We start from the raw sequence: 26,996 nt of genomic DNA, 5'->3' as shown, positions 1-26,996 counted from the left end.
TCAAGGCGTGATTCCGGGATCCGGAATCGAGTCCCACATCGGGCTCCCTGCATAGAGCCTGCTTCTCTCTCTGTGTTTCTCATGAATGAATAAATCTTAAAAAAAAACAAAACAACAACAAAAAAAACTTGACATTTTAAATTCTTCCTATTAACATTAACATACCTTTTTTTTTTAAAGGGCCCTTAGACCAATAAGTGTTCCTTATATTCTGTATTTAATCAAGTCTAAGAAACTTCCTCCTCACCCCCACATTTTAACATTTCTGCAATTGGGATGCATTTTACAATTTAAAAGCTGTCTGCCAGAGTAGTATTCAATGTCTGTACTTGTGGGAACTTGGTTGTTTTTGCTGGTGGTTTAACTGGATTATTGTGGCCTGTTAACAGATATATAAGGACCATTTGAGGAAAGGCTAGAGTCCTGGGTTTTACCTTCAGGCAGTTTTGGGGGTTGACACCTTCTGGTAAGATTAAGTTAGCACTAGCATCAGAATTTGCAAAATTGATATGTTAGCAACTTGTAAGAAAATTCTGGAAATAATGATAGAGCCTTATCTTAAAAGATATTGTGTCACCTGCAGTGGGAAGGAAGTTCACAGCATCACCTATATAGTATTCTTGCCACCTTGTTTAATCAGAATCTAGTCATAAGGAAATAATCAGACAAATCTAGTTTATAGGATTTTCTATAAAAAAATGGTTTGGTTTTATTTTTTTATTTATTTATAAGAACGATTTACTTATTTGAGAAAAAGTGTGCGTGTGCAAGCTCAAGCAGGGGGAGGAACGGGGCATGGGTGGGGTGGGGGGAATCTCAGACAGATGTCCAGTGTGGAGCTTAACGGGGTGTCAATCTCACAACCCTGTGACCATGACCTGAGTCAAAACCAAGAGTCAGTCACTTAACTGACTGAGCTACCCAGGTGCCCATCTGGTTTGGATTTTTAAAATAACATCTGTTTTGAACATCAAAAAGGTCAGGGTTGAAGGGTAAAGGTTTTTTAAGTTTTAAGGAAACTAGATAGAAATGACTGTAGCTTTGGAAAATCTTTGGTTAGATCTTGCATTGTACAAAAGATAAAGAGTTTTTTTTGGGAATGGCTGGATGGCTCAATTGGTTAAGTATTGACTTGATTTTGACTCACATCATGATCTGGGGGTCTGTGCTCAGATGGGACTCTGCTTTTCCCTCTCCTGCTGCCCCTTTCCCCTGCGTGTATGTGCTTGCATGCACTCTCTCTCTTTCCCTCCATCTCAAATAAGTAAGTAAAATCTTTAAAAAAAAGAAAAAAAGATTCTCTCCCTCTGCCCCTCTACCCCCTTAAAAAAGGGATTTTTTTTTTTTCTGGAATTTGGATAACATTGAGTATGAATTTTCTAGCTAATTTTATTTCTTTATGATTAACACTGACATAAAGTGACCATCCAGGTAAATCTGAGAAAGTATTTCCTATAAGTATAAAGTAATTTTTTATAAGAAAGCGTTCGGACACAATTCAATTGACAGGTTTTTCCTAGTGATACATAAAAATGGTGCATCTCACAGTAGCTGGTTTGTGGAGTCATTGAAATAGAGTAATTTTTGTAGATTTAGGTTATTTTTTAATGGATTTTCATGAAATTACTTCCATTAAATAATTGGAAAAACGTGTAAAATATTTGGTGGGAAAAATTCCGACTTTGGAAAAGTTTCTGGGAGGTTTAGATTAGAGGTAAGTTAAAAGTTATTAAAAGAAAGAAATGTTATTAAAAGACACGATGTGACATTCCTAGAAAGGGGGAGGAAAGGGAAAGATACAAAAGCAAAATGGCAGAAAAACTTTTTTTTTTTTATGTACTTTGCAAAGCAGTTTTATTAAACAGAAATTTGTTACAATTTTGTGCAAGTCACAGGAAAGTCATGCTATATTTTTGTGGTCAGACTTTCATAACCTTCTGAGCTGGTAAGAAATACACTGACTTTCCAATTTCCTGGTGGGAACTCTATGCCGGGCACGAATCCTGTACTCTTGCTCTCTTCTGAACAATGCCTTAGTGCCAGTTTGGCAGCTACGAAGCCAAACTCACCTTCCAATCATCTGGACGTAAAACCAGAGATAGAGTTCATTGCCAATTTCACTTTGTTCTTATCATGAGGAGCTCAACCTCAGACACATGAGGGGCACTGCTGCCTTGATGCAGAGCACAGCCTCACCCATTTCTCAGCTCCAGTCTTACTACTGCTCATCTTTCATGATGACATGAGCTGGCAATGAAGCGCAGTGCCTTTTAACCCCGGAGGAGTAAGGGGAGATGGGGGCACTACTGGAGGATATTTCAGTTCATCTTTGGGGGATTAACGGAAAAACTTTTTTTTAAAGTACATATGAGACCCCCCATTTGTTACCTGAGTAGGGTCATTAAACTTCTTGCATTTATGGCGGAAGAAATTGATGTTTTTCAAAGAGCAAATTAATTTCAAGTCTCTTGGCAGACTTTAAGGAAGGGTTCAAAGTGAGAAAGAACTTTTAATTTAAGTCATATTTTTCTTTGAAATGTTATTATACAGGCTAATGCTGTAGCATATGTTCTGAATATATGCTCTGTTTTCCATATAGGACATCTTTTAATAATGTAGGGTTCTAGCCTATCTAGAATGATACTTTTAATGTTAGCTTATAGGTTATTTGGAACTTAATTAATGTAGCTAAAATGTTACCATGAAAAGTTGGAAGAAAATGATTAGTTATACTGAACTTGTAAAATGAATAAATGAACACATTTAATAAATGAACAGTGCCTAGTGTGTGAGGAAAACAGATTTAAGGCAGAGCTAGAACAAAATGACAGCATTGGTGTTTATTTCATATAATTAATAATGTGTATTAAAATTGGCATTTTATTTTTAAGATACTTTTTTTTTTAAGATTAAAATTTTTTTATTATTTTAAACTAATCTCTGCAGCTGGTGTGGGGCTCGAACTCAACAACCCTGAGATCAAAAGTTGCATGCTTTACCAACTGAGCCAGCTGGGTGCCCCTCTTTAATTTTTTTTTTAAAGGATTTTATTTATTTATTTATTCATGAGAGACACACAGAAAGAGAGAGAGAGAGAGAGAGGCAGAGCCATAGGCAGAGGGAGAAGCAGGCTCCATGCACGGAACCTGATGTGGAACTTGATTCCGGGACTCCAGGATCATGCCCTGGGTTGAAGGCAGGCGCTAAAACTGCTGAGGTACCCAGGCGTTCCTTAATTTATTTTTTTAAATTTTAAGTAGGCTCCATGCCCAGTGCAGGGCTCAAACTCAAGAACCTGAGATCAAGAGTTGCTTGCTTTAGTGACTGAGCCAGCCGGACACTCCAGAATACTTTCTAAGGAAAGCATCCTGAGCTTATTTTAAAAATAAGTGAAAATTAATTTTAATGTATTCCAGGTATAAAATTTTGCAGGCAGGACACTTGGCTGGCTCATTCAGTGAAGTATGTGACTCTTAATCTCAGGGTGAGGTTATGGAACCTATTTAAAATTTAAAAAAGTTTTTACAGCCTTATAAAGCCAAGTAAAATGTGATTTTTTTAATTTTTTTATTATTTTTTTAATTTAAAGAGAGAAAGAAGGAGCAAGCAGGGCTGGGGGGGTGGGTGGTGGTGGGAGTGGACAGAGGGAGAGAGAGAATCTTAAGCAAGTTTCATGCCCAGCTCGGAACCTGATGCAGGGCTTGATCTTACCACCCTGAGATCATGAGCTGGACGCTTTACTGACTGACCATGCAGGTGCCCCTAAAATGTGAATTTATAAAACTTAAATATGATACTTACTGAAGTTGAAGGACAGGTATATGGGGTTATCATATTATTTTTTCTACTTGTTAATTTATTAATCATTATGTTGCCCTCATTTAGATCAGGTTCTTAATATTAGAGGATTTAAAATGAGACAATAGGCAACAAACAGGTTACTGCCATAACTGTAAAGTTTTTGAGAGTCATTTTTTGAAAACGACGCTAAGGAAAACTAGCACATGGAGAAATGTTCATGGTACATTTAGTGAAAAAAGCATGACATTAGCTGTAGGATATAATGTCAGTTTTTACATTATTGAATACACATACTGGAGAGACTTGGAAGAAAATACAGTAACATGTTAACTGGTCTATTTGAATGATAGGACCATGATACATCTTTTTCATTTATATTTTTCTCATTTTTGGTATTTTTCTGTTAAAAAGAAGGCAAAAATTCAAAAGCTATTTGTTTTCATATAGAATGCATTAGTTTTAAGCGTAATCATGACAAGGATGTTCTCTCTGTCTCTTAGGATTCAAGAATTTATATGAGATAGAGGGAAAAATTTTTTTTGCTGTGGTAATAAAGGTTGAGAGAATGAGGGAGAGGAAATACTGTTTTTTTTTTTTAAAGATTTTATTTATTTATTCATGAGAGAGAGAGAGAGAGAGAGGCAGAGACACAGGCAGAGGGAGAAGCAGGCTCCATGAGAGAGAGAGAGAGAGAGAGAGAGAGAGAGAGAGAGAGGCAGAGACACAGGCAGAGGGAGAAGCAGGCTCCATGCAGGGAGCCCGATGTGGGACTCGATACCCGGTCTCCAGGATTCCGCCCTGTGCCGAAGGCAGGCACCAAACCGCTGAGCCACCCTGGGATCCCCAAGAGGAAATATTGTTAAAGATAAATGTATAGATATGAGAGAGATTGCTTATTGCTAATAATTTTCACTTTAGAGAGTGGGAAAAAAAAAGATCACTCTGCCTGTGAAGTCACCTTGAAGGGCAGGAAAAGGACTTATAGGTGTAGATATTACTTGAAAATGTTCTTTACTCAAACTAGTAGATCCTGACTCAGTAAAACTTGGTTTCTACAGGTAAAGGAGGAAAGAGGAAGACAGTTTTATGTATGGGCTGTTTATAAAATTCAGTTATCTAAGGAATTTCCTGTTTAACTCTTGGCTGCATTGTTTATTTTGAGTTTAGCTCTTTTAAATAATTAACTTTTGCTTTTAAAACTGAACATGTTTATTTCCATTTTAAGCAAATTTCATCAATGGCATAAGACAGGGATGGCAAATGAGTTTCATATCACGTGTCAATTCCTGTAGTGATTAGTTAGTTAAGGGTTTTTAGACTTTGCAGAGAAGACTGCTATAATTAACAATGTCTGTTTTAGCTCCTTGCAGAAATACTATGTATCTTCTAGTTTTGTAGCCCATTTAAAAAATATTTTTTTAATTTTTTAAAGATTTTTATTTATTCATGAGAGGCAGAGAGAGAGAGAGAGACAGACAGACAGACACAGGCAGAGGGAGAAGCATGCAGGGAGCCTGATGGGGGACTCGATCCTGGGTCTCCAGGATCATGTCGTGGACTGAAGGCGGCGCTAAACCACTGAGCCCCCGGGCTGCTCTGTAGTCCATTTTGTATGATCCCTGGAACATCCTAAAGCTGTTGGTAGTGATTTAAAGTATAATAAAGAAGGAAGGAGACCAACTATTGGATACTAAATTTACAATCTGAAATAAGGAACAACAGCAGTTCTTGTGTAGATTTTAAGTTTTAATTCAGTGGCCTGTAGAGGAAATTAATTGACTATACTGCCTCTTCAGTAAAGTAGCTGCAATCTACATGTGGTATTGAGTACTTTTTAAAGTGAGGCTACTTTGACTGAAAATGAGATTTTAAATTTCATTTAATTTTTAAAAATTTAAATAAAAAATGAAGCAGTGTAATATATTTTCTTTCTTTTTAAAAAGATTTTATTTATTTATTTGAGGGGGTGAGCGAGTGAGAGAGTATAAGCAGGAGGAACAGCAGAGGGAGAGGGAGAAGTATACTCTATACTGAGCAGAGAGCCCCATGTGGGGCTTGATCCCAGGACTCTGGGATCTTGGCCTGAGTCCAAGGCAGATGCATAACTGAGCTACAAGGGTGCCCCAAAATATTTTGTATTAAATACAGTTTTATTGTTTTGGTAGTACTACATTTTACTTTATAATTGTGTTGGAGCATTCATGGGAGGTTTTTATGTCTATGCCTGGGAGTGGCACCCTTTTTGCTATCATTTCATTGACAATGTTTAGTTTTATGATGTGATTAGGGAAGCTGGAAAATAAAGTATAATTCTGTGCTCTGAAGGAAGAGAGAATAATAGATTTTAGTACAAAGCTGGAATCTTTCCTACTCTTGTGAAAGAAAAGTGTACAACTTGTACACTGAAGCCACAAAAAGGGCAGATGAAACTCTAGAATTCATTGGATGACTAAAAATAACCAAGTATCACTCAAGATTAAATCTGCCTAGTTTAGTAAACATATTAAGAATAGAAAGTATTTCCTTAGCTTCACAAAGGACATATACCTTCGTAAAGGTCAGATGCTCAAAAAGCCAGTGCAGTAGAACAAAAAAAAAGGTATACAGATTGGAAAGTAAGAAGTAAAATCATCTTTCATGATTGTCTGTGTACAATATGCTAAGAAATCTACAAAACAACTACAGCGAGTAAGTTTGCACGACTACAAAGTCCGTATTCAAAAATCAATTGTAGGGCAGCCCAGGTGGCTCAGGGGTTTAGTTCAGCTTTCAGCCCAGGGATGACCCTGGAGACCCGGGATTGAGCCCCACATCAGGCTCCCTGCGAGGCGCCTGCTTCTCCCTCTGCCTGGGTCTCTGCCTCTCTTTCTCTCTGTGTCTCTCTTGAATAAATAAATAAAATCTTAAAAAAAAAAAAATCAATTGTAATTCTATAAACTTGCAATGAATAATTGGTGATTGAAATGATAAAAAGTACCATTCATAATAGCATCAAAAATATGAAATATATAGTGATAAATTTAACAGAATGTTTGCATTTAGTACACAAAAACTTTAAATTCTCTCAGCAAAGTTCTTTTTAGAAGAGTTAAATAATAGAGTGTTACTGTGTTTACAACTAGAAGATGCTAATATTTAACAATATTGTTAAATGCCAGTTTTTTCCAAATTGATTTACAGATTCAGTATAATTCCAATCAAATCTTCAGTGGGCTCTTTTGTGGAAACTGACAAACTGATTTTAAAATTTATGTGAAAGTGCAAAAGACTTAGAAATATCTAAAGCAATCTTGAAAAAGAAAAGCAAATCTGGGGCACTTTAGTACCTATCTTCAGGACCTACTGAAGCTATAGTAATATAGTATAGTACTAGATAAGGATCAGTAAATATAACAGTGGAACCTGAAAGAGAGCCCAGAAATAGACCTACAACTATGCAGTCAATTGATTTTTGAGTAAGTGTCAAGACAATTCATTGAAGAAAAGGGTGATCTTTTCAACAAATGATTCTGGAACAGTTGGATATCTATAAATAAGAGTTTTTGACTATTACCCTAACTCACACCATATACAGAAAGTTTACATGAAATAGTTCATAGATCTGCCTAAATGTAAGAGCAAAAAGTATAAAACTTTTGAAGGAAAACATGGGGGAAAATCTTAGTGACCTTGGGTTTGGCAAAGATTTTTAAAAATGGGATGCAAAAACATGAAATATAAAAGAAAGAATTATAAATTGGACTTCATTGAAAGAAAAAGTTTCCCTTCAAAAGACTGTTAAAGGGGCAGCCCTGGTGACCCCGGGGTTTAGCACCGCCTTCAGCCCGGGGCGTGATCCTGGGGACCTGGGATCGAGTCCCATGTCAGGCTCCCTATGGAGCCTGCTTCTCCCTCTGCCTGTGTCTCTGGCTCTCTATCTCTCTCTCTGTGTCTCTCATGAATAAATAAATAAAATCTTAAAAAAAACAACAAAAGACTGTTTAAATAATGAAAAGGTAAGCTACCGACTAGGAGAAATATTTGTAAAACATATCTAACAAAAGACTGAGTTATGTATAGGACTTTGGGAAGAACAGGTGGTAAAGGTTTGGTTTATAACATTCACAGTAGTTTTTGTGGAGATGAGAGATGTAGTTATAATGGATAACAGGGAGGTTTGGATTCTGATGTTGATTAATGTAAACAGAAATATAAGATGGAATGAATTTAATCTATATCATAGTTGGTAGGTGTTGAGATTTTTTGTTAACATTTGTAAAGTAAAGCCCATGGATGGTGAGCCACAGTTCAATAAAAGACGGGAAAAAGGGAAAGTAGAATATAGAAACTTATTACTCACAGGTCCTGGAGGTCCACAACATGATGTCTCCAGGGGACACAGGGGGAGTTCAGTGCAGGGTGTGGGCAGGCAGTGAGCTGCAGGACTTGGGGTACATGGCTTTATTAGGGTCCTCAGGTCCAGTGCTCTGGGATTTCTGGGCTAATTCTGGATTGGTCAGTTCAAACCAAAAACTGTAGGGTTTTAATAAGCTTCAAGGTGGTCTTATAAGGGAGACAGAAGAGGAAGGAGCTGGAAGACAGGAGAGATTGTTTATCACGGGTATTTGGGGGAATTCTATCTGGAACTTATATTTACTTGTCACCCTGAGGGCTATTATCTAGTGCATGTACTTGCGGGAGGAGGTAGTAGTGTCAATTCAAGGCCCCTCTAGGCACTTAGCCACATAAAGTGGATGCCGAGGCAGCAGTATTACAGAGTAGTTTAGGTATATTCTCAATTCTCAATAGTGGGTTGGGAGTTTGGGGCTGACAGAAGATCCTAAAGATATAATGTGAGAAGTTGGTGGTTTGAGGGGCTTTAGGCCACTCAGAACCAATTGTACTGTGTACCTCTGATGACGGTCACTTGATGGCTGCCTTAGTGGACCTCAGTGGATTGGCCGCTCGAGGCAGTGGATCCCACCTGGCAGATAGGGATTTCTACTATGGGCCCCCCAGTGTCCTGAGACTATCATCAGAGTGGTCCTATAAGCTTTTTGATTCAATTGGATCTTTCCATTAAAAAATATAACTTTGCCTTTCTATAGAATGCATGTTTAATGAATATTAACCTAAGTAAGTACTGATTGTTTTTGTTCTTATTTTCAGGCTGCAGACAAGAGGAAAGCTTTAGAAGAGACCAAAGCCTACACAACTCAATCCCTAGCTAGTGTTGCTTATCAAATAAATGCATTGGCCAACAATGTACTCCAGTTGCTGGATATCCAAGCCTCTCAGCTTCGGAGAATGGAGTCTTCCATCAATCATATCTCACAGGTAACAGCTTGTGAAAGGCTGTACATTCACAATTAATCAGCTGGAAGAATAGAAGCCACATAATCAAAGAGGTAGATAGCCTGGAAATATGGATTCCTTACTCATCTTAATGACTGTAGTTATTTTAGGTTCAGGTTTGAATCCAGTTTACATACTCTTCTTCTTCTTTTTTTTTTGTTTGTAAAATATACATAACGTAAAATTTACCATTTTAACCATTTTTTAGTTATAATTCATTGGCATTAAGTATATTCGCATTGTTGTAGAACCGTTACTGGTTATCCTACCGTGAAAGACATTTTTTTGAGGTAAAATAAATTGTATATAATTAAAGCATACAATTTTATAAATTTTGATACACATATTACCCAGGAGACTATCAACACATTCAAGATAATGAACACTCCCCACCCTCCCAATTTTTTCGTACTTCTTTGTTATTCCATCTTTCTATCCTGTCCTCAGACATTTCTGTCACTGTGGAGTGTATACACACACACACACACACACGTGGAGTATGTATATATAAATATACATGTATATACATACACACACACACATATATATATATATGCTGGCATTACAAATATATTGGACAATATTCCCTCTTCTTCACCTCTATGGAAAAGTGTCTTTAGAATTGATACTTGCAACTACCAATCCCCCACCTACTTGATGTGTGAGGGGAAACAGACTGAGTCTCCATCTTCCTGATGCTTCTTCCAGCCCGGGGATGGTGTGGTGGGGAGACACACACCAACGAGCCCAAAAATGCCCCAATCCAATGCCTAGTGACAGGAGTACTGGGTGTGGAAGGAGTCTAAGAGAAAGGCAGCTCCCCGGGCTTGGAGGAAGGGGAAGGGGGCTGCCAGGCAATGAGGAGGGCTGAGCACTGGAGTGGGAACAAGTGCGGATAGAAAAGTTCGAAGAACCAAGAGAACATCTCTGGTGTGATGTACTAGGAGAAGTACCACCTCCCAACCTTCCTTACTCAGAGAAGACTTGAATCTAATCAAATCTTTAGGCCAGAGTTCCTTAGCCTTAGCACTATACATATTTGGGGCCAGATGATCCTTTGTTGCCAGGAGGAAGGGACTGCCCTGTGTACTGTAGGATGTTTAGCAGAATCCTGGGACTCCACCTACCTAGTTGTAACAACCAAAATCATCTCCAGATATTGTCATATGCCCTTTCAGGAGCAAAACCACTTCCATTTAAGGAGCAATTTAACAGTAGTGAGTGGTTTCCTCAGGCAGGGCACTGGCTCTGTTTCTCTGTTTCTTTCATGAATTGCCTTTGATCTCAGGGTCGTGAGTTCAAGTCCCACATTGGGCATACAGCCTACTTAAGAAGAAAAAGAGGGACGCCTGGATAGCTCAGCAGTTGAGCTCTGCCTTTGGCTCAGAGTGTGATCCTGTGGTCCCGGGATCGGGTCCTGCATTGGGCTCCTTGCAGGGAGCCTGCTTCTCTCTCTGTCTGTGTCAAAAAAAAAAAAAAAAAAATTGATACTTGCTACCTTCTAAATGTTTGGTGGGATTTTTTTTTTTTTTATTTATGATAGTCACAGAGAGAGAGAGAGAGGCAGAGACACAGGCAGAGGGAGAAGCAGGCTCCATGCACCAGGAGCCTGATGTGGGATTCGATCCCGGGTCTCCAGGATCGCGCCCTGGGCCAAAGGCAGGCGCTAAACTGCTGCGCCACCCAGGGATCCCTGTTTGGTGGGATTTACCAGTAAAGCTATCCGGACATAGTTTTTCTTGACAGGGAAGTTTTAACTATATATTTAATGTCTTCAGTAGATATACGACAGTTCTCTTCATCTATTTCTTCTTGAGTAACCTTTGTATTTTTCCAGGAATTTGGCCATTTCACCTATGTTGTATTTATTTGCATTAAAGTGTTAATAACATGCCCTTATCCTTTTAATATTTGTAGAATCTATAGTGATATCACATGTCATTCTTGATATTCTTAATTGTTGTCTTTTCTCTTTTTTAAGCTGGTTAGTATGGCTAGTTTATCAATTTTATTGATATTCTAAAAAAGTCCTCAGCTTCTAGTTTCATTAATCTTCTGAACCTTTTTTCTGTTTTCTATTGTGTTGATTTTTATTTTACTTGATTATTTCTTCTCCTTTTCCTTTCTTTGGAATTAATTTACTCTTATTTTGTGCTTTATTAAAGTAAAAGCTGATGTCTTTGAGCACCTAAATTTCCCTTGAAATAGTGTGTTATCTGTATTTCAGAAATTTGGATATGTTGTACCTTCATTTTCATTCAGCTCAAAATAATTTCTAACTTTGGTTTTGGTTTCTTCTCTGGCCCAGGGGGCTATTCAGAAAAATTTCAAGATTCTCAAAAGATCTCTCTGCTGTTGAGTTCTAATTTAATTCAGCAGTAGTATGGAAAATATATAATTTGAATCCTTTCAAATTTATTAAGAATTGTTTCATAACCCAGATATAGTCTCTCTTGGTAAATGTTTTGTGTGCCCTTGAGGAGAATGTATATTTTACTGCATTTTGGTGGAATATTCTGTAAAAATCATCGATCAAGTTGGTTGATAATATTGTTCAATTCTTTTATATCCTTCCTGATTTTCTGATTACTTGTTTTATTAATTGTTGAGGAAGGTAAGTTGTAATCTTGGACTCTGTGTTTTTTTTTAAATTTTAATCTTTTTAAAAAATTACTTTGGAGCTATGTTATTAACATAATGTAAATGCTTAGGTTCGTAATGTACTATTGATGAATTTATTATTATGAAAAGACTTTTCTTTATCATTGGTAAACCTAGGTTTGACTAACTAGGCAGATGTAGTTTGGCCAGGCACTGGGGAGATGGAGTGAGTTCCTGCAGTGGAGGTATTAACTGGATCAGTGTTCTTATAGTTCTCCCACTTTTTGTTCGTAGGTGCACTTAGAATCCTAAATTATTGAGAATGCAAGGGTTTTGGTTTATATGGGTAGATCATCCAGTATTTATCATATCAGAAATTAAAACTGATAAATTTTAAAGTGCTAATTAACTCATTTAACAATAAATACACCCATTACATGTTAATACAAATAACATTTTAATGAAAAATAACTCTTACCAAAACAAAAAAATTTGTGAGAAGAGTAGTATTGTTTTTACATTTCTGCACATCTTTTTAATGTTTTATTTAATAAAAGATAATTCTCATACTTGTTTTTGAGTTTAATGTCATTTGTTTTTTTGTTTGAAATATATGAAGAAAGTCTAGCTTTTACAGATATATAGTTTGAAAAGGCTGGATGTTGGGGACCCTGGGAATTCTTGGATGATAGTTGGAAAACCATTGCATTATGGGGTTATTACTGTTTAGTCTATGATATGTATTTTCGGTATCATATACTGGCCATCATGCTTCCATTTAAAAAAAAATCTTCCAAATTTGTAATCTAACTCCACCTATAGTTTTTTTCTGGTTCTTTGTTGTACAATTCTTGGTCCATCCTTACTGACTTTTATGGGTTTTTTTTGTTGTTGTTGTTGAACTTATCCATAATATGATAGGACTTCTGCTGATCCCTAATGGCCTGTTGGTATTTATTTTAGGTTTCCTCAACCAGTTTCTTAAAGATATTTCATGAATTTTTTTTTTAAAGATCTTTAAAAAAATGGGAAAGCATGCAAATAAAAATAAAAAATAAGTAAATGAGAAAGTGTGATACGTTGAGTTGGCACTCAATGGCCGGGAGCTTCAGTAACAATCATTTGGTTGGCTTTTTACCAATTATTTACCATGATAAAATTATATTAATTGTCCTATTCAGTATTCCTATGTATGTATGTATGTATTTATTTATTTATAAGATTTTCTTTATTTATTCATGATAGAGAGAGAGAGAGAGAGGCACAGAGACACAGAGGGAGAAGCAGGCTCCACGCCGGGAGCCCGATGTGGGACTTGATCCCGGGACTCCAGTATCACACCCCAGGCCAAAGGCAGGAGCCAAACCACTGAGCCACCCAGAGATCCCCTCTAATGGATTTATATATATACATCTAATATTTCTAAGATGAACTATGGTAGTAGGCTGAGTAATGGTCCCTAAAGATATCCAGGTCTAAATCCCTGGAAATGTATTACTTTATATGACAGAGAGGACTTTAAGAATGTAAGTTAAAGATCTTGAGCTGGGGAGATTATCCTGGATTATCCAGGTATGCTATAAATGTAATCGCAAATGTCCTTATACGAGGGTGGGAGGGGGTACCTGCATGACTCAGTTTGTTGGGCTTCTGATTCTTGATTTCAGCCTGGGTTACAATTTCAGGACGTCTTCATGATTTGGATTAAAATTGCGTTTCTTGGGCCGCCCGGTTGGCTCAGCGGTTTAGCGCTGCCTTCAGCCCAGGGCCTGATCCTTGAGACCACAGATGGAGTCCCACGTTAGGCTCCCTGCATGGAGTTTGCTTCTCCCTCTGCCTGTGTCTCTGTCTCTGTCTCTGTCTCTGTCTCTCTATCTCTGTGTGTATCTCTCATGAATAAATAAAATTAAAAAAAATAAAATTGCATTTCTTAAAGAGTATTATAAAATTGTGTGAATATCTTAAAGCCATGAAGAAAACATGAAAAATTCCTCTAGTTTCCTGCCAAAGTTCTATTATGAAATAGTATTTTTTATCTTTACCTTTGTTATTTTAAGACTTTGTTATTTTAATCAATTGCTAACTTTCCTCCATTTTTCTTGTACATATTAAGATTCAACAATCATGTTTTAGGGAGAATTCTTCACCTCCTTTTTGGAGGGAGGACATTTTTTATTAGTTGAGATTAATAAGGCATTCTTGCTTTATTTTTTAAAAAAGATTATTTATTTATTTATTTATTTATTTATTTATTTATGATAGAGAGAAAGAGAGAGAGAGAGAGGCAGAGACACAAGAGGAGGGAGAAGCAGGCTCCATGCCAGGAGCCAGATGTGGGACTCGATCCCAGGACTCCAGAACCACGCCCCAGGCCAAAGGCAGGTGCTAAACTGCTGAGCCACCTAGGGATCCCCGGCATTCTTGCTTTAATAATAGTTATTAACAATATAGATTTATAGAGGAACAAGCTATTGTAAAGGTGTAGTAATACAGATTTTTCTCTTAACATAAGTACATGGTGCAGAACATATAAATGTTTATTTGTAGCAGTTGAAGGACTACACCTTGTCTTGGCACTAGACTTTATCTTACTGTTACCTAAGATAAAATTCTTTTAATTGCTGTATGGATAAACATTTGTTTCAAAATTAGTTATTCTACCAGGGACTCTTATAGCACTTAGCACAGTGCCTGATACTTAATACATGCTTCCATGTGAGTTGAAGGAGTTTTTGAATTTTATTATGTTTAGACATTATCTGAAAAATTTGAGGTTAAAGAAAAATACTCTGTAACAAATATTTGTGGTATAGCTTTCATCCTTTACAAATTCAGGTTGGTTTTTTTCTTCTAAGAAAATGTATTAACTTGTCTCTCAGACTGTTAATTTTTGGTGTGACACTAGCGCTTCATGCCATCAGATAGAACTTCCATGAATTTGAATGTTTATTTGAATAAATAATTTAGTGCAAGGATCAGTAAATGATTGTCTACATGGGGTAAATTCAGTCCTCTTTTTATTTTTGTAAAATAGTTTTATTAGAACACAGTAGCATTTTTTTTTGTTTACATATTGCTATGGCTGTTTTCACTTCTGCAGTAACATAGTTCAGTAGTTATGAGAGACACCATATGGCCTGTGAAGCCTAAAATATTTACACTCTGTTCAGAAAAACTCTGCTGACCCTTCATGTTGTGTTATACAAACTTCTGTTTCAAAAAATTTTTTTAAAGTTTCATGTGATTTGATATCACTTCCTCCAGCTACTTTTTAAACTTTTTTTTTTAACTAGTTTTTCTGGAGGTTGATTTGCTGAACCAGAAATTGTAAGGAATGGGGCTTGCATGATGCAAATTGCACGATGATACAAATTATACAAGTTTATGGCTTTATTCCTTCTATATCTCAGCATATAGAAGTTAGTTAGTTTGTTTGTTTTTTTTTTTTTTTTTAGAAGTTAGTTTGTATAAGAAATGATGGAACAAGCTCCATTAGAGGTTTGGTATTCTGGCATAGCTTGGTTTGTTGCAATGCTATTCTGACATTAACCTAGAGTCAAGACTGCTCCCATTTCAGATGCCAGTGGCAAATTGGATTCCCATTCTACCCACACTTTTGACCAAGTGGTCACAGATCTTTGCCAGGGGGAGTGTCTCACAACTCTGCCTGGGGTGTGATGATTTGTTAGAATGACTCAGAATTCAGGAAGATGCTATCCTTATGGTTACAGTTTTATTTTAAAACAAACAGATTAAGACCAGCCAAATGAAGAGACAGGACAAAGTTTGGGATGGTTCTGAACACAGAGCTTTGATGGTCCTCTTCCTGTGGAATCAGGGCATATCACCTACCCTGTACATTAGTGTGTTGTTCATCAACCAAGAAGCTCTACTGAGCATTGGTGTCCAGAGTTTGTTTCACATATAGACATGATGGATTGAACCATCGGCCATATGACTAAACTCCCATGGCCAGCCCTCCTTCCCTACTCAAAAACTGGGCTGACTCAAAGCCTCAATACTAGTCACATAGTTGGTTCTTTCTCGTGACCAGCCCCCATCCTGAGCCATCTTGTTAGTATAAACAAAGATACCCCTTTCCTTGGGGAAATTCAAAGAATTGTAAGCTTCCTCCCAGGAACAAGGACAAAGGCCAGTCAAATTCTTTATTATACAATAGATATCAAATTTGAGGGTTTATGGCCTGAAATAAATTAGTAAGAACCAACAGTTAATAATGTATTTGTGGGCAGCCCCGGTGGCGCAGCGGTTTGGCGCCTCCTGCAGCCCAGGGTGTGATCCTGGAGACCTGGGATCAAGTCCCACAATCAGCTCCTTGCGTGGAGCCTGCTTCTCCCTCTGCCTGTGTCTCTGCCTCTCTCTCTGTGTGTCTCTCCTGAATAAATAAAGAAAATCTTTTTAAAAAAAAATTATTATTATTATTATTTTAAAGATTTTCTTTATTTATTCGTGAGAGAGACATAGAGAGAGAGAGAGAGAGAGAGAGAGAGAGAGAGAGAAAGAGGCACAGACACAGGCAGAGGGAGAAGCAGGCTCCATGCAGGGAGCCCGATGTGGGACCCAATCCTGGGTTTCCAGGATCACACCCTGGGCCGAAGGCAGGTGCCAAACCGCTGAGCCACCTGGGCTGCCCAAATAAATAAAATCTTAAAAAAAAAATAATGTATTTGTTTCATGATTGAACCTGTGATTTAGTTCTGTTCATACTGAAGCTTATATAAAACTCACGTTTGAGGATTGCTTTTTCAGTTTGTTTTATAAATAGTTTTTGCTGCCATAGAACACAAGATCAAAAGATATAATTTATACAATGTTTCTTAAAACTGTTTTTCAGGTACTGATAATTAAAATGTAGTATATTTATAGAAGTATATTTCTCAAATTGGTAATTCTGTAGAAGAGTATTTAGCTTTTTAGATAACTGAAATTTCCTATTTTAATCGTATTATTTATTCATGAGAGACACGGAGGGAGGAGCAGGCTCCCATCAGGGAACCCCATGCAGAACTCAATCCCAGGACCCTGGGGTCATGACCTGAGCCAAAGGCAAGCTGCTCAACCACTGAGCCTCCCCAGGTGCCCCAAGTGAGCTAATCTTATAGCATGTATCAATGTTATCTGCACTGCACCCCACTAGCACTTGAGACACATACCAATTGCTGCATTTACTGTTGGCATTATGTTTTCATTGTAGTTGGGGCTTTTGAAAGATAACAGATTATATTATTGAGTTTTAAATACTCAGTTTTTAAAATTCTAGAACCAAGAATTTTAAACTAAACCTGTCATTGACTAAGGCTTTGTTTAAAAAATTTCACTTGGGAGGAGTTGATATGTATACTATTAAATATAGTGGATGGAAATATTTAATAAACATTTTAAAAGAGTAAAAAGTCCTGTGGGCATATAGTTTGAGTGGCATCTAGGGAGTGACATTTAAGTTGGGTTTTGAAGATAGTCTTTACATTTATTATGTGACATGGAGTACAAATGCATTCCAGTCTGAGGTAATGACATCAAACACAGACATGGATGTCTTATTTAGGGGTGACTGGGATGTGTGATGGAATGTTTGGAATGGGGCATGTACCTGGAGGTCAACTTGGAAAAATAAATCTGAAGTTCTAAATTATACTTCGTTTCCCTTTGATTTAGTTTCATTGAAGAGGCTGAATAATGGCTTTTGTTGTGTTAGGAGAATAGATAGTATCCTTTCGCTTCTTTTTTTGTTTCTCATATCTGCTTAGTACTGGAATTGTACAGCTCCTGGATTGAGCAACATGCTTAGCAGAAAAAGTTATTACTCTTCCTGAACCATTGTCAGATGGCTGACGGGTGTGATTAAGCCCCTGAAGCAAAAGGGAGACCGTGTTTTTTGGAAATTGGAGGCTCTCTACTTTCATAGTAAGCAGCAGGCTTATCCTGCCCCTATTCAGTATGCCTTTAGAGAAGAGAATCATCTAAGTCCATCTTCTGCCTCAAGTATTCTATTTGTGATGCTGAGGAAGCAACCTCCAGTTTCCTCCCTGTTGATCATACACTTTGGGCTTGATGACTTTTTTGTTCTATCCTAATTAATGATGTAACAAGGGACTGTTCTCATCTTACTTAGAGTAAGGACTACCTTTTTCAAAAAGAGACTTTGGAACCCCTTCTTTCTTCTAGCTTGATTATATATGGGTAGTTTGGGGGTCTCCTTCCAGATCTTCTATTCTTTTGGTTGTTTGTAAGCTCTTCACCAGGCTGTGACTCGAATCTTGTAATCAGTTTGAGTCTTTATAGTAGTCTGATCTTGTTTTGAAGCCTGGAAATGTTTTTCACTTCCTGTAATTTCAACTTTAGATTCCACAGCATGGCATTAAAAGGCTCTTCAATCTGGTCTCTTCCAGCTTTCAACACATTCCTGCCATGTTCAATTTCTTGAAGTGTTTCAAATGCAGCATGTAAATTTGTGCCTCTTTGCTTTTCCATAATCTGTTATGACTAAGACATAACATTAACTTTGTCATGTCTCTTTTGCTTAACATGTACCACCTTCACTGACTAGCTCAGGGTAGAGTAACTGCTTCTTTGTGCTATGCCATCTAACTTGTTCCTCCTTTTGTCAGTGACTTGAGGTATTCATGTCTTCCTCCCCTCCATCACTCTCTAAAGAGTGTGTTTAATTCATCTCTGTTGCTCAGTGCATAGTAACTGGCACTTAAGAAGTGGTTTGAGGGGGATCCCTGCGTGGCTTAGCGGTTTGGCGCATGCCTTCAGCCAGGGCGTGATCCTAGAATTTTCTAGAGTCCCAGGATTGAGTCCCACATCAGGCTCCCAGCATGGAGCCTGCTTCTCCTCTGTCTGTGTCTCTGCCTCTATCTGTGTCTCTCATGAATAAATAAATAAAATCTTAAAAAAAAAAAAAAGTGGTTTGAGGAGCGCTTGACTGGTTCAATCAGTAGAGCATGTGACTTTTGATATTGGGGTTGTGAGTTTGAGCCCCACATTGGGTGTAGTGATTACTAAAAAAAAAAAAGAAAAAGAAAAAGAAAAAAGAAGTGATTTGAGAAAAAAAAGTGATTTGAAAAGTCTTTGTTGAATGGATAAGGCCATGTGGTATGGTATGTTTTGGAGTCATAAAGACTTGGGTTTGAATCTTAATTCTGCCACTGTATAATGTGTTCAAATTACCTAACTTCTTTGAGTTTAGTTTTCTCATTATTCGTATTTGGACAGTTGTGGTGGCCTTAGAGATTATATAAAGAATTTTACATAAAGCATTTAGCCTAACACTTGTATATAAAATGTTGATATTAGTCATTATATCTGTTATCTATAGCTCTTACATGCAGCTACTCTTGTACTCTCCCTTCCAATCAACCTGCAAGCATGTTTGTTTTTACCCATCATAAAAAAGCTTTCCTTACCATACCCTCAAGGTACTATCTTTTCTCTTTGACAGTTGCCAGCACAAGAACTTGAATCTGTCACCTTGTGGCATCTTTTTCCTCCAAACATGTATGTGTCTCAATCCACTGTGATTTTATTTTGTCTCTGTCTACTCCATGGATGTTGCTTTTGGAAAGAGCCCCAATATCTTTGTTCTAAATCTAATTTAAAACTCATCCTTGTTACTTTTAGTTATAGCACATAACAAATTTGTTTTATGTTTATTTGTATACTTATTTACTGAATGCTCCTTTTGTTACAGGTAAGTTAAATGATGACAGGAACCTTATCTGTTTTGTGTATCATTGTATCCCAAGTGTCTTCATAGGGCTGGCAAGGAGTGGATCCTCAAGTCTTTGAATTATCAATGTGGTACTTCAGAAAATGTATAGTCCTTTGCAAAAAGGGTGGAGGTATCAGTGTTATTTTTAGAAAGTTCTCCCATTTTGGGGTGCCTGGCTGGCCCAGTTGGTAAAGCATGTGACTTTTGATTGTGGGGTTGTAAGTTTAAGCCCTGTGTTGGGTGTAGAGACTGCTTAAAAATAAAATCTTAAAAAGAAAATCTCCATTTTAAAACAACATGAATATACCCTAGCGTACATATGCTGCTGAAGCAAGCACAGGATATACCCTAGTGTGAATTTTGAATTATCAGTGCTTTGGTTCAGAATCTTAAATAAATAATTACTAAAACAGGGCAGCCCCGGTGGCGCAGCGGTTTAGCGCCGCCTGCAGCCCAGGGTGTGATCCTGGAGACCCTGGATCGAGTCCCCCACATCGGGCTCTCTGCATGGAGCCTGCTTCTCCCTCTGCCTGTGTCTCTGCCTCTCATTCTCTGTCTGTGTCTCTATGAATAAATAAAATTTAAAAAAAAGAAATTAAATAAAATTATTAAAACATTTTATTTATTTATTTATATGTATGCATAGACAGAGCACAAGCAGGGAGAGGAGCAGGAGACGACAGGGAACATCTCAAGCAGACTGTGTGCTGTGAAGCCTGGCATTGGGCTGTCTTACAACCCTGAGATCATGACTTGAGCCAAAATCAAGAGTTGGATGCTTAATTGACTAAGCCACCCAGGTGCCCCTTAAATAAATTATTTAATGTGGTCACTAACAATGTTTTTGTCTTCCTGTTCCCTGAAAAAGTCAGTGTGGAGAATTACAAAAGGCTGAAGTAACTAGGTACCACTAGTGTTTGTATTCTCCACACTCCTGCTCTGCCTTGCAGGTTCTTGTGAGGTGACCAGGCAAGAGCTATTCAACTGAGAAATTAAAAAAAAAAAATAGTCTGTGTCTGTTGCTTTCATTAAAACCCACATCCACCTCTGTCATATGATACCATGTCAGTCCTTAAACCCTGTCTTCAGGATAAAGGCTAGTTTGTTAGCATGGTATCCATGCAAGCATGATCTTGTCTTTCCTTGTCTCCAGCTTCATTCCTTTCCCTTTCTTGCCTCTTACTTTGGGCTTTAGACATCCTAATTGATTAGCTCTTGTAGCAGTATCCCTTTATAGTGGCTCGTGCCTTTGCTTGGAGTGTCTGCCCTGCTTCCTCTGTCTGCTGACCCCTGGTCAGTCTTTAAGCTTCTGCTTAATTGTTCCTGCTTGGGGAACCCTCCCCCCCCCCCCCCCCCCGTTCCAGAAGGCTAGGTTTGATCTTCCCTCATACTTCCGTGCATAGTTGTACATGACAGATAACTTCTGTTTGATCCTCTTGATCACTTCTGTGTGATTTTCCTAATCTACTCTCTTCTGCCCTGGTCTTTGCTCTGGGAGACTTACCTGTATGGATTATGTCAATGGGCATCTGTGACTTCGGGCTTCAGAGTGGGTGCAGCCAGTGTGGAACACAAGAACATAGGAAGCAGGAAGGAAGGTAAGGTCAGAATGTTTACTTCCCTGGTTTCTTCCCTGTGGGTTGGCTGTGTCCCAGAGGAAATCATTACTCCCCTCAAGGTGGCTTTCTCTATGTGACTTTCTCTTCCAAATTCTGGTAAGCTCTCCTGCCCCTTACCCTTCTGGATTTAGGGGTGCTGCTGCTCCTGCTGCTAGTAGTTCCTGTACCTTCTGTTCCGTTCCCCTGTCCTTAGGATTCCTTGTGTTTAGTTCCTTTGTATGTAAATGCTTCTTGAATTATACTAGTTGGATTATTTAGTCAGATTCTGATTGAAAGTCTGTCCAGTATAACACAGCATATATTATTTGGATAATGTTTTCTTTTCAATAGTTGGCCTTGTTTCTGCCTTTGCCCTTACTTTGGGTAAATAGTCTCAGCCTGTGTTCTCCTACTAAAGTACCCTATTTCCTCTTTAGACAAGACCTTGCTACTTTTGTTCATATTGCATATTGAGCTTCTGTGTATGAGGTGACTTGAAGTTAGGATCGAACAATAAAAATTAGGGTTGAAAAATCTGTGACTGCAGGGAAAAAATTATTAAAATCTTTGTAATGACATTTAAAGGTCTTTAAAGGCCTGGGTTGGGACGCCTGGGTGGCTCAGCGGTTGGGTGTCTGAACCATGTGATGAAGAGAATTTGGGGCCATTGGAATTTGTCAATTTGGAACAGCGTCATCCCCTTTTTAAGTTTCGTTGATGAAAAAAAAAATCAGTATATCCTCTTTTTTAGAGAAATCTTATTTGGCTCTGTTCCTTCATAGATTGAGGGACCACAAATCAATAAATACTTTTGAATCAGTGACCTTAAAAAAAATCCTATTCTAATTATTATAACAGCAATAAAGATTACTTAAAACATTTGTGGGGGAGGGGGACTGGTGCTGCCTGGCTGGCTCAGTTGGTAGAGCATGTAACTCTTGATCTCAGGGTCAGGAGTTTGAGTCCCACATTGGTGGGTAGAGTTTACTTAAAAAAATTAAAAAACAGACATTCTGGGGGGAGGAATTTTCAACTTATGGAAAAGTTGCAAGTACAGGACAAAGAACTTTTTGTTTTGAATGGTTTGAGAATAACTTGCTGGTATGTTGGCCTATCACCCCTGCATACTTTGGTGTGTATTTTCTAGACACAGGTATAATATTCTACTGCATAACCACAATACAATAATCAAAATCAGGTAATTAACATTGTCACATGCTACCATCTAATCCTCGAGTTACATTTAAATTTTCTGGATCCCTTGGGGATCCCTGGGTGGCTCAGCGGTTTGGCGCCTGCCTTTGGCCAAGGGCGCGATCCTGGAGTCCTGGGATCGAGTCCCACGTCAGGCTCCTGGCATGGAGCCTGCTTCTCTCTCTGCCTATGTCTCTGCCTCTCTCTCTCTCTCTCTCTCTCTCTCTCTCATAAATAAATAAATAAATAAATAAATAAATCTTTAAAAAAAATAAAATAAAAATAAATTTTCTGGATCCCTGGGTGGCTCAGCGGTTTAGTGCCTGCCTTCGGCCCAGGGCGTGATCCTGGAGTACCAGGATTAAGTCCCACATCAGGCTTCCTGCATGGAGCCTGCTTCTCCCTCTGCCTGTCTCTGCCTCTCTCTCTCTCTCTCTCTCTCTCTCTCTCATGAATAAATAAAATATTAAAAAAAAACATCCTTGGGTAGAAATTAAAAAAAATTTTTTTTTCCAATTGTTCCAGTAGCTCTGTAAGAATAGGATCCAATTCAGAAGCATTTTTGTTATCCTTTTATCATGTCTCCTTAGCCTTCTTCAGTCTGGAGTAGTTACTCAGTCTTCCCTTGCTTTCCCTGGCCTTGATGCTTTTGAAAATTATAGGACAGCTAGTTTTGTAGAATGTATCAATTATTGGGGATGTTTATATTTCCTCATGATTGGATTCAGGAGATAAATTAGAGATGACCTTTTGGATGCAATAGCTTCCTATTTAAAAATCTACTCCTATTAACTTTTTCAAGAAACTTTTTTTGTTTACATTTTAAGTCTTTTTCTAAATTTTTAAAGTTTTGGGACTTGTAAATCCATACTAATCTTCAAAATTAGAGGAAACCTATAAAGAACCTGGCATGTACATCACATATAACATCCCTAAAACTATTTTGTAAGAGACAAACAAAATTCATTGTCATGGAAATTTGTATTTCAGCTAATCAAGAATAATTCTTTTGGTATATTTTATCATTAAGATCACATTGTATTTAAAAATTCTTTGGCTTCTGAATTGCTAGTGGTACTTGAGAACTTCTAAGACATAAGTAAGTGTATTTAATTATGGCAGAACTTATTATTTTAAAAATAATCCTCTTGGTTAAAAACATTGTACACATTTTAGCTCTCAGTTTTAGCTCTGAAATAATTTGAGAATCCAAGGAAGGCAGTCAGAATCACAGTTCTTAAGCCTATTAGATTTTTTTTCTTTTTAGCTGGTTTCCTTTCTAGCCACCTGTAGTTTTTTGTTTTTTTGTTTTTTTTTAGATTTTATTTATTTATTCATGAGAGACACAGAGAGAGGCAGAGACACAGGCAGAAGGAGAAGCAGGTTCAATCAGGGGAGCCTGATCTGCGGGACTCGATCTCCGGACCCCGGGATCACAACCTGAGCCAAAGGCAGAGGCTCAACCACTGAGCCACTCAGGTGTCCCACCACCTGCAGTTTTATGTGCAGTCGCACGTGTTCATTTTTTCTAAAACTGTCCTCTCACCAAGCTTGACACGTAAGCAACCTCTAATACTTTTGGTTTGTTCTTTTTGAAGAGGAAAGTATAAATTATAAAAACTTCATTGAGTATTTTAATTCATTAAAGATATTTTTGATAAAATATATCATTACAGAAGAAGGGACTGTTCTAGGAATCCTTTTTGATTCTAGTTTATTTTGTCTTAATATTGTACATATTAATATATAGACTGTATCTTTACTATTTGCTGTCAACTTCTTCCTGTTTTTTTTTTTTAAGCTTTGTCTTATCTAAGCATAACTGGATTTTAAGAAATGTGATATTTCTTTTAACTGGGGATTTATTGCATTTACACCTAATGTCATTAGTGACCTAGTTGGAGTCAAATGAATCACCATTAATTTGTACTATTTATTTGTCTTATCTGTTCTTTTTTTTTTTCTTTTTCTGGATTAGCATTCTCTTTGGATTAACATTCTTCAGAGCCCCTTTTGTGTGTGTGTATGTGGATGTATTTTGTTTCTTGGTTATTATGGTGAATTAACTTCCTTATGTGTCTTATAAATTTTGATTATGAGCCCACCTAAAGATCTTGTCTTTGATATCTGTCTACTCTGAGAGAACTAAAATGACGAGATAAACTGAAGATATATATTTTCCTGATTTTGTTAGGGATACCATCAGTCCAGCACTATTTAAAGTTTTGAACCTAAAGACATCATAGAAACATGTTATACTTTCTAGGACAACTGCTGCCTCTCACCCCCACCCCACCCATGTGTGTGTTCTGAAGCAGCTGTGTGACAAATTACCACAAATTTAGTGGCTTAAAACCACACAACTTTACTATCTTATAGTTACAAAGGTCAGAAATATGAAATGGGTTTCACTGGGCCAAGATTGACATGTGGGCCAGGCTGTGTTCCTTCTGGACACATTCGATGGCAGGATCTGTTCTCTTGCCTTTTTTTAGCTTTCAGAGACTTCATGCATTTCTTGGCTGGTGGCCTCTTCCTTTGTCTTTGAGCCAGAAATGGCCAGTTGAGTCATTTCACATGGCAGTCACTCTGATCAACATTAACTCTCCTGCCTCCCGCTTTTTCTTATAAGACCCTTCTGATTGCAGGAGCCCACCTCAGAAATTTCAGATAATCTTTGTCTCAAGCCTCCTAATCACATCTAAAAAGTCCGTTTTGCCCTGTGAGTTCTGCTTTCCCACCTTTAACAAACTGAGACCTTATGTTTTGTTGCCATTTGACATAAAAGCCGTAGCCCCTTTCTTAAGTGGCTAGCAAGTCTCTGTAGAATAGCTTCTTCCATATTTCTGCTCTGGGTTTTAGCCCTACCTTCTTCCCCTTAAGGATTTTCTTTATGCTCTTTAGCATTGGGCTATGAATTTTTAAAACATGTCACAGTTGGAACGCGTGGGTGGCTCAGAGGTTGAGCACCTGCCCCTGGCTTAGGGTGTGATCCGTGGTCTTAGGATCAAGTCCCACGTCAGGCTCCCTGCCTGGAGCCTGCTTCTCCCTCTGCCTATGTCTCTGCCTTTCTATCTCTGTGTCTTTCATGAATAAATAATACAATCTTAAAAAAAAAAAAAAAAGATGTCACAGTCTGTTAAGGATGTTTAGGTAGTTTTTAGGTTATCTAATCTGCCATATTGCCCCAGTTGCCATTCCTTATTTATTTTTTATTTTTTTTGCCATTCCTTATATTAGCAAGGTACTAATGAGTTTTAATAAAATGTAAAGTCTGGGGGCTCCCTGGGTGGCTCAGTGGTTTAGCTCCTGCCTTTGGCTCAGGGTGTGATCCTGGAGTCCTGGGATGAGTCCCACGTCAGGCTTCTGCATGGAGCCTCTTCTCCCTCTGCCTGTGTCTCTGCCTCTCTCTCCCTCTCTCTGTCTCTCTCACGAATAAATAAATAAAATCTTTAAAAAATAAAATTAAAAAAGTAAAGTCTTTCACTTTTATTTTCGTATTATTTTTGAACTTAAAATGCTTTTAATTAAGCCTCACTAAAAAAAAACCCGAAAAACCTCAGTGGGCTCATCATTGAAGAAGGTGATTCATTAAGTCTGATTAAAAACAGTTTATCAATTTGAACACTGTATTTTACTCTTATCGACACACTTATCTTTTTAAACTTTAATCTGACCCCACTCTATCCTGGTTTACTCTGCTACTTACTCCAACCAAGAATCTCTGTCACCACATTCTGCCTCCCCTCTTGACTGTCTGGTCAGGTGGTCCTCTTTCAATAAAATGTTATTATTTGTCTGTCTCATCTGGGCTAAAGGCATATAGATATTCTTCTGTACCCAGCTATTACCATTGAAATTCATTTCACAGTTTCCTACCTCTCTTTAGTAATATGTGAATGTGGTTAAAAGCCATTCAAGATATACCTAAAGGATTATAATGATAAGTCAGGTTCTGTATTACCCCTTTTTATACCCACTCTTGCTTCTAGAGCATTCACATAGTGAGTACTGTGTATCAGGCTTTTTATATATGTGAACACCTACAAATTAATTCATCCTCAGAACGGTCCCATCTTAAAGATAAATAGATACGCAGTTATGTGACTAATTTAGGATCATATAGCTATTAAGTGGCATTTGGACCATGTGGTCTGGTTTTAGAATCTGCTTATCCTTGGGGTGCCTGGCTGGCTCATTTGGTGGAGTCTGTGACTCTTAATCTTGGGGTGGTGGGTTCCCTGGATGTATTGATTATTTAAAAAAACAAAATCTTAAGAAAAAGAAAAGAATCTGGTTATCACTATGTTATACTGCTCTCAGTTCTAGACTGAAAATTATTTTCCCTCTGGTTCATTGTGGAGCCAGATGTAGGGCTTCATCCCATGACCCATGAGATCATGACCTGAGCCAAAACCAAGAGTCAGACATAACCATCTAAGCCACCCAGGTGTCCTGTGTCTCTGATTTTAGATCCTTTATGTGTAACTTGTCTTTTTCTCTCTGAAAACCTTTGGAATATTTATTATCTTTAGCTGTGGTGTTTTGAAATTTCATGGGATATAACTCAATACTGGTTTTTTTTTTTTTAAGATTTTGTCTATTTATTCATGAGAAACACAGAGAGAGGGAGAGAGAGAGAGAGAGAGAGAGAGAGAGAGAGAGATAGGTAGAGACACAGGCAGAGGGAGAAGCAGGCTCCATGCAGGGACTTGATCCCGGGTCTCCAGGAC

At 37.8% G+C, this 26,996-nt stretch overlaps 1 protein-coding gene across 9 annotated transcripts in view; it reads left to right on the top strand.

Moving 5' to 3' along the window:
• The window catches only part of ABI1 (abl interactor 1), a 123,387-nt gene that overhangs the window by 46,983 nt on the left and 49,408 nt on the right, over window positions 1–26,996 (top strand). For all 9 annotated transcript variants that reach the window (XM_041767170.1, XM_041767172.1, XM_041767169.1 and 6 more), the window contains exon 2: window positions 8,950–9,117. In XM_041767170.1, the coding sequence (XP_041623104.1) occupies window positions 8,950–9,117 (168 nt within the window). The remainder of the gene's footprint in view (window positions 1–8,949; window positions 9,118–26,996) is intronic.

This window comes from Vulpes lagopus, chromosome 8 (assembly GCF_018345385.1).
Source record: "Vulpes lagopus strain Blue_001 chromosome 8, ASM1834538v1, whole genome shotgun sequence".
Taxonomy (NCBI): Eukaryota; Metazoa; Chordata; class Mammalia; order Carnivora; family Canidae; genus Vulpes; species Vulpes lagopus.
Note: the sequence above shows the minus strand (reverse complement) of the source record. Positions and strands in the feature narration are given on the sequence as shown.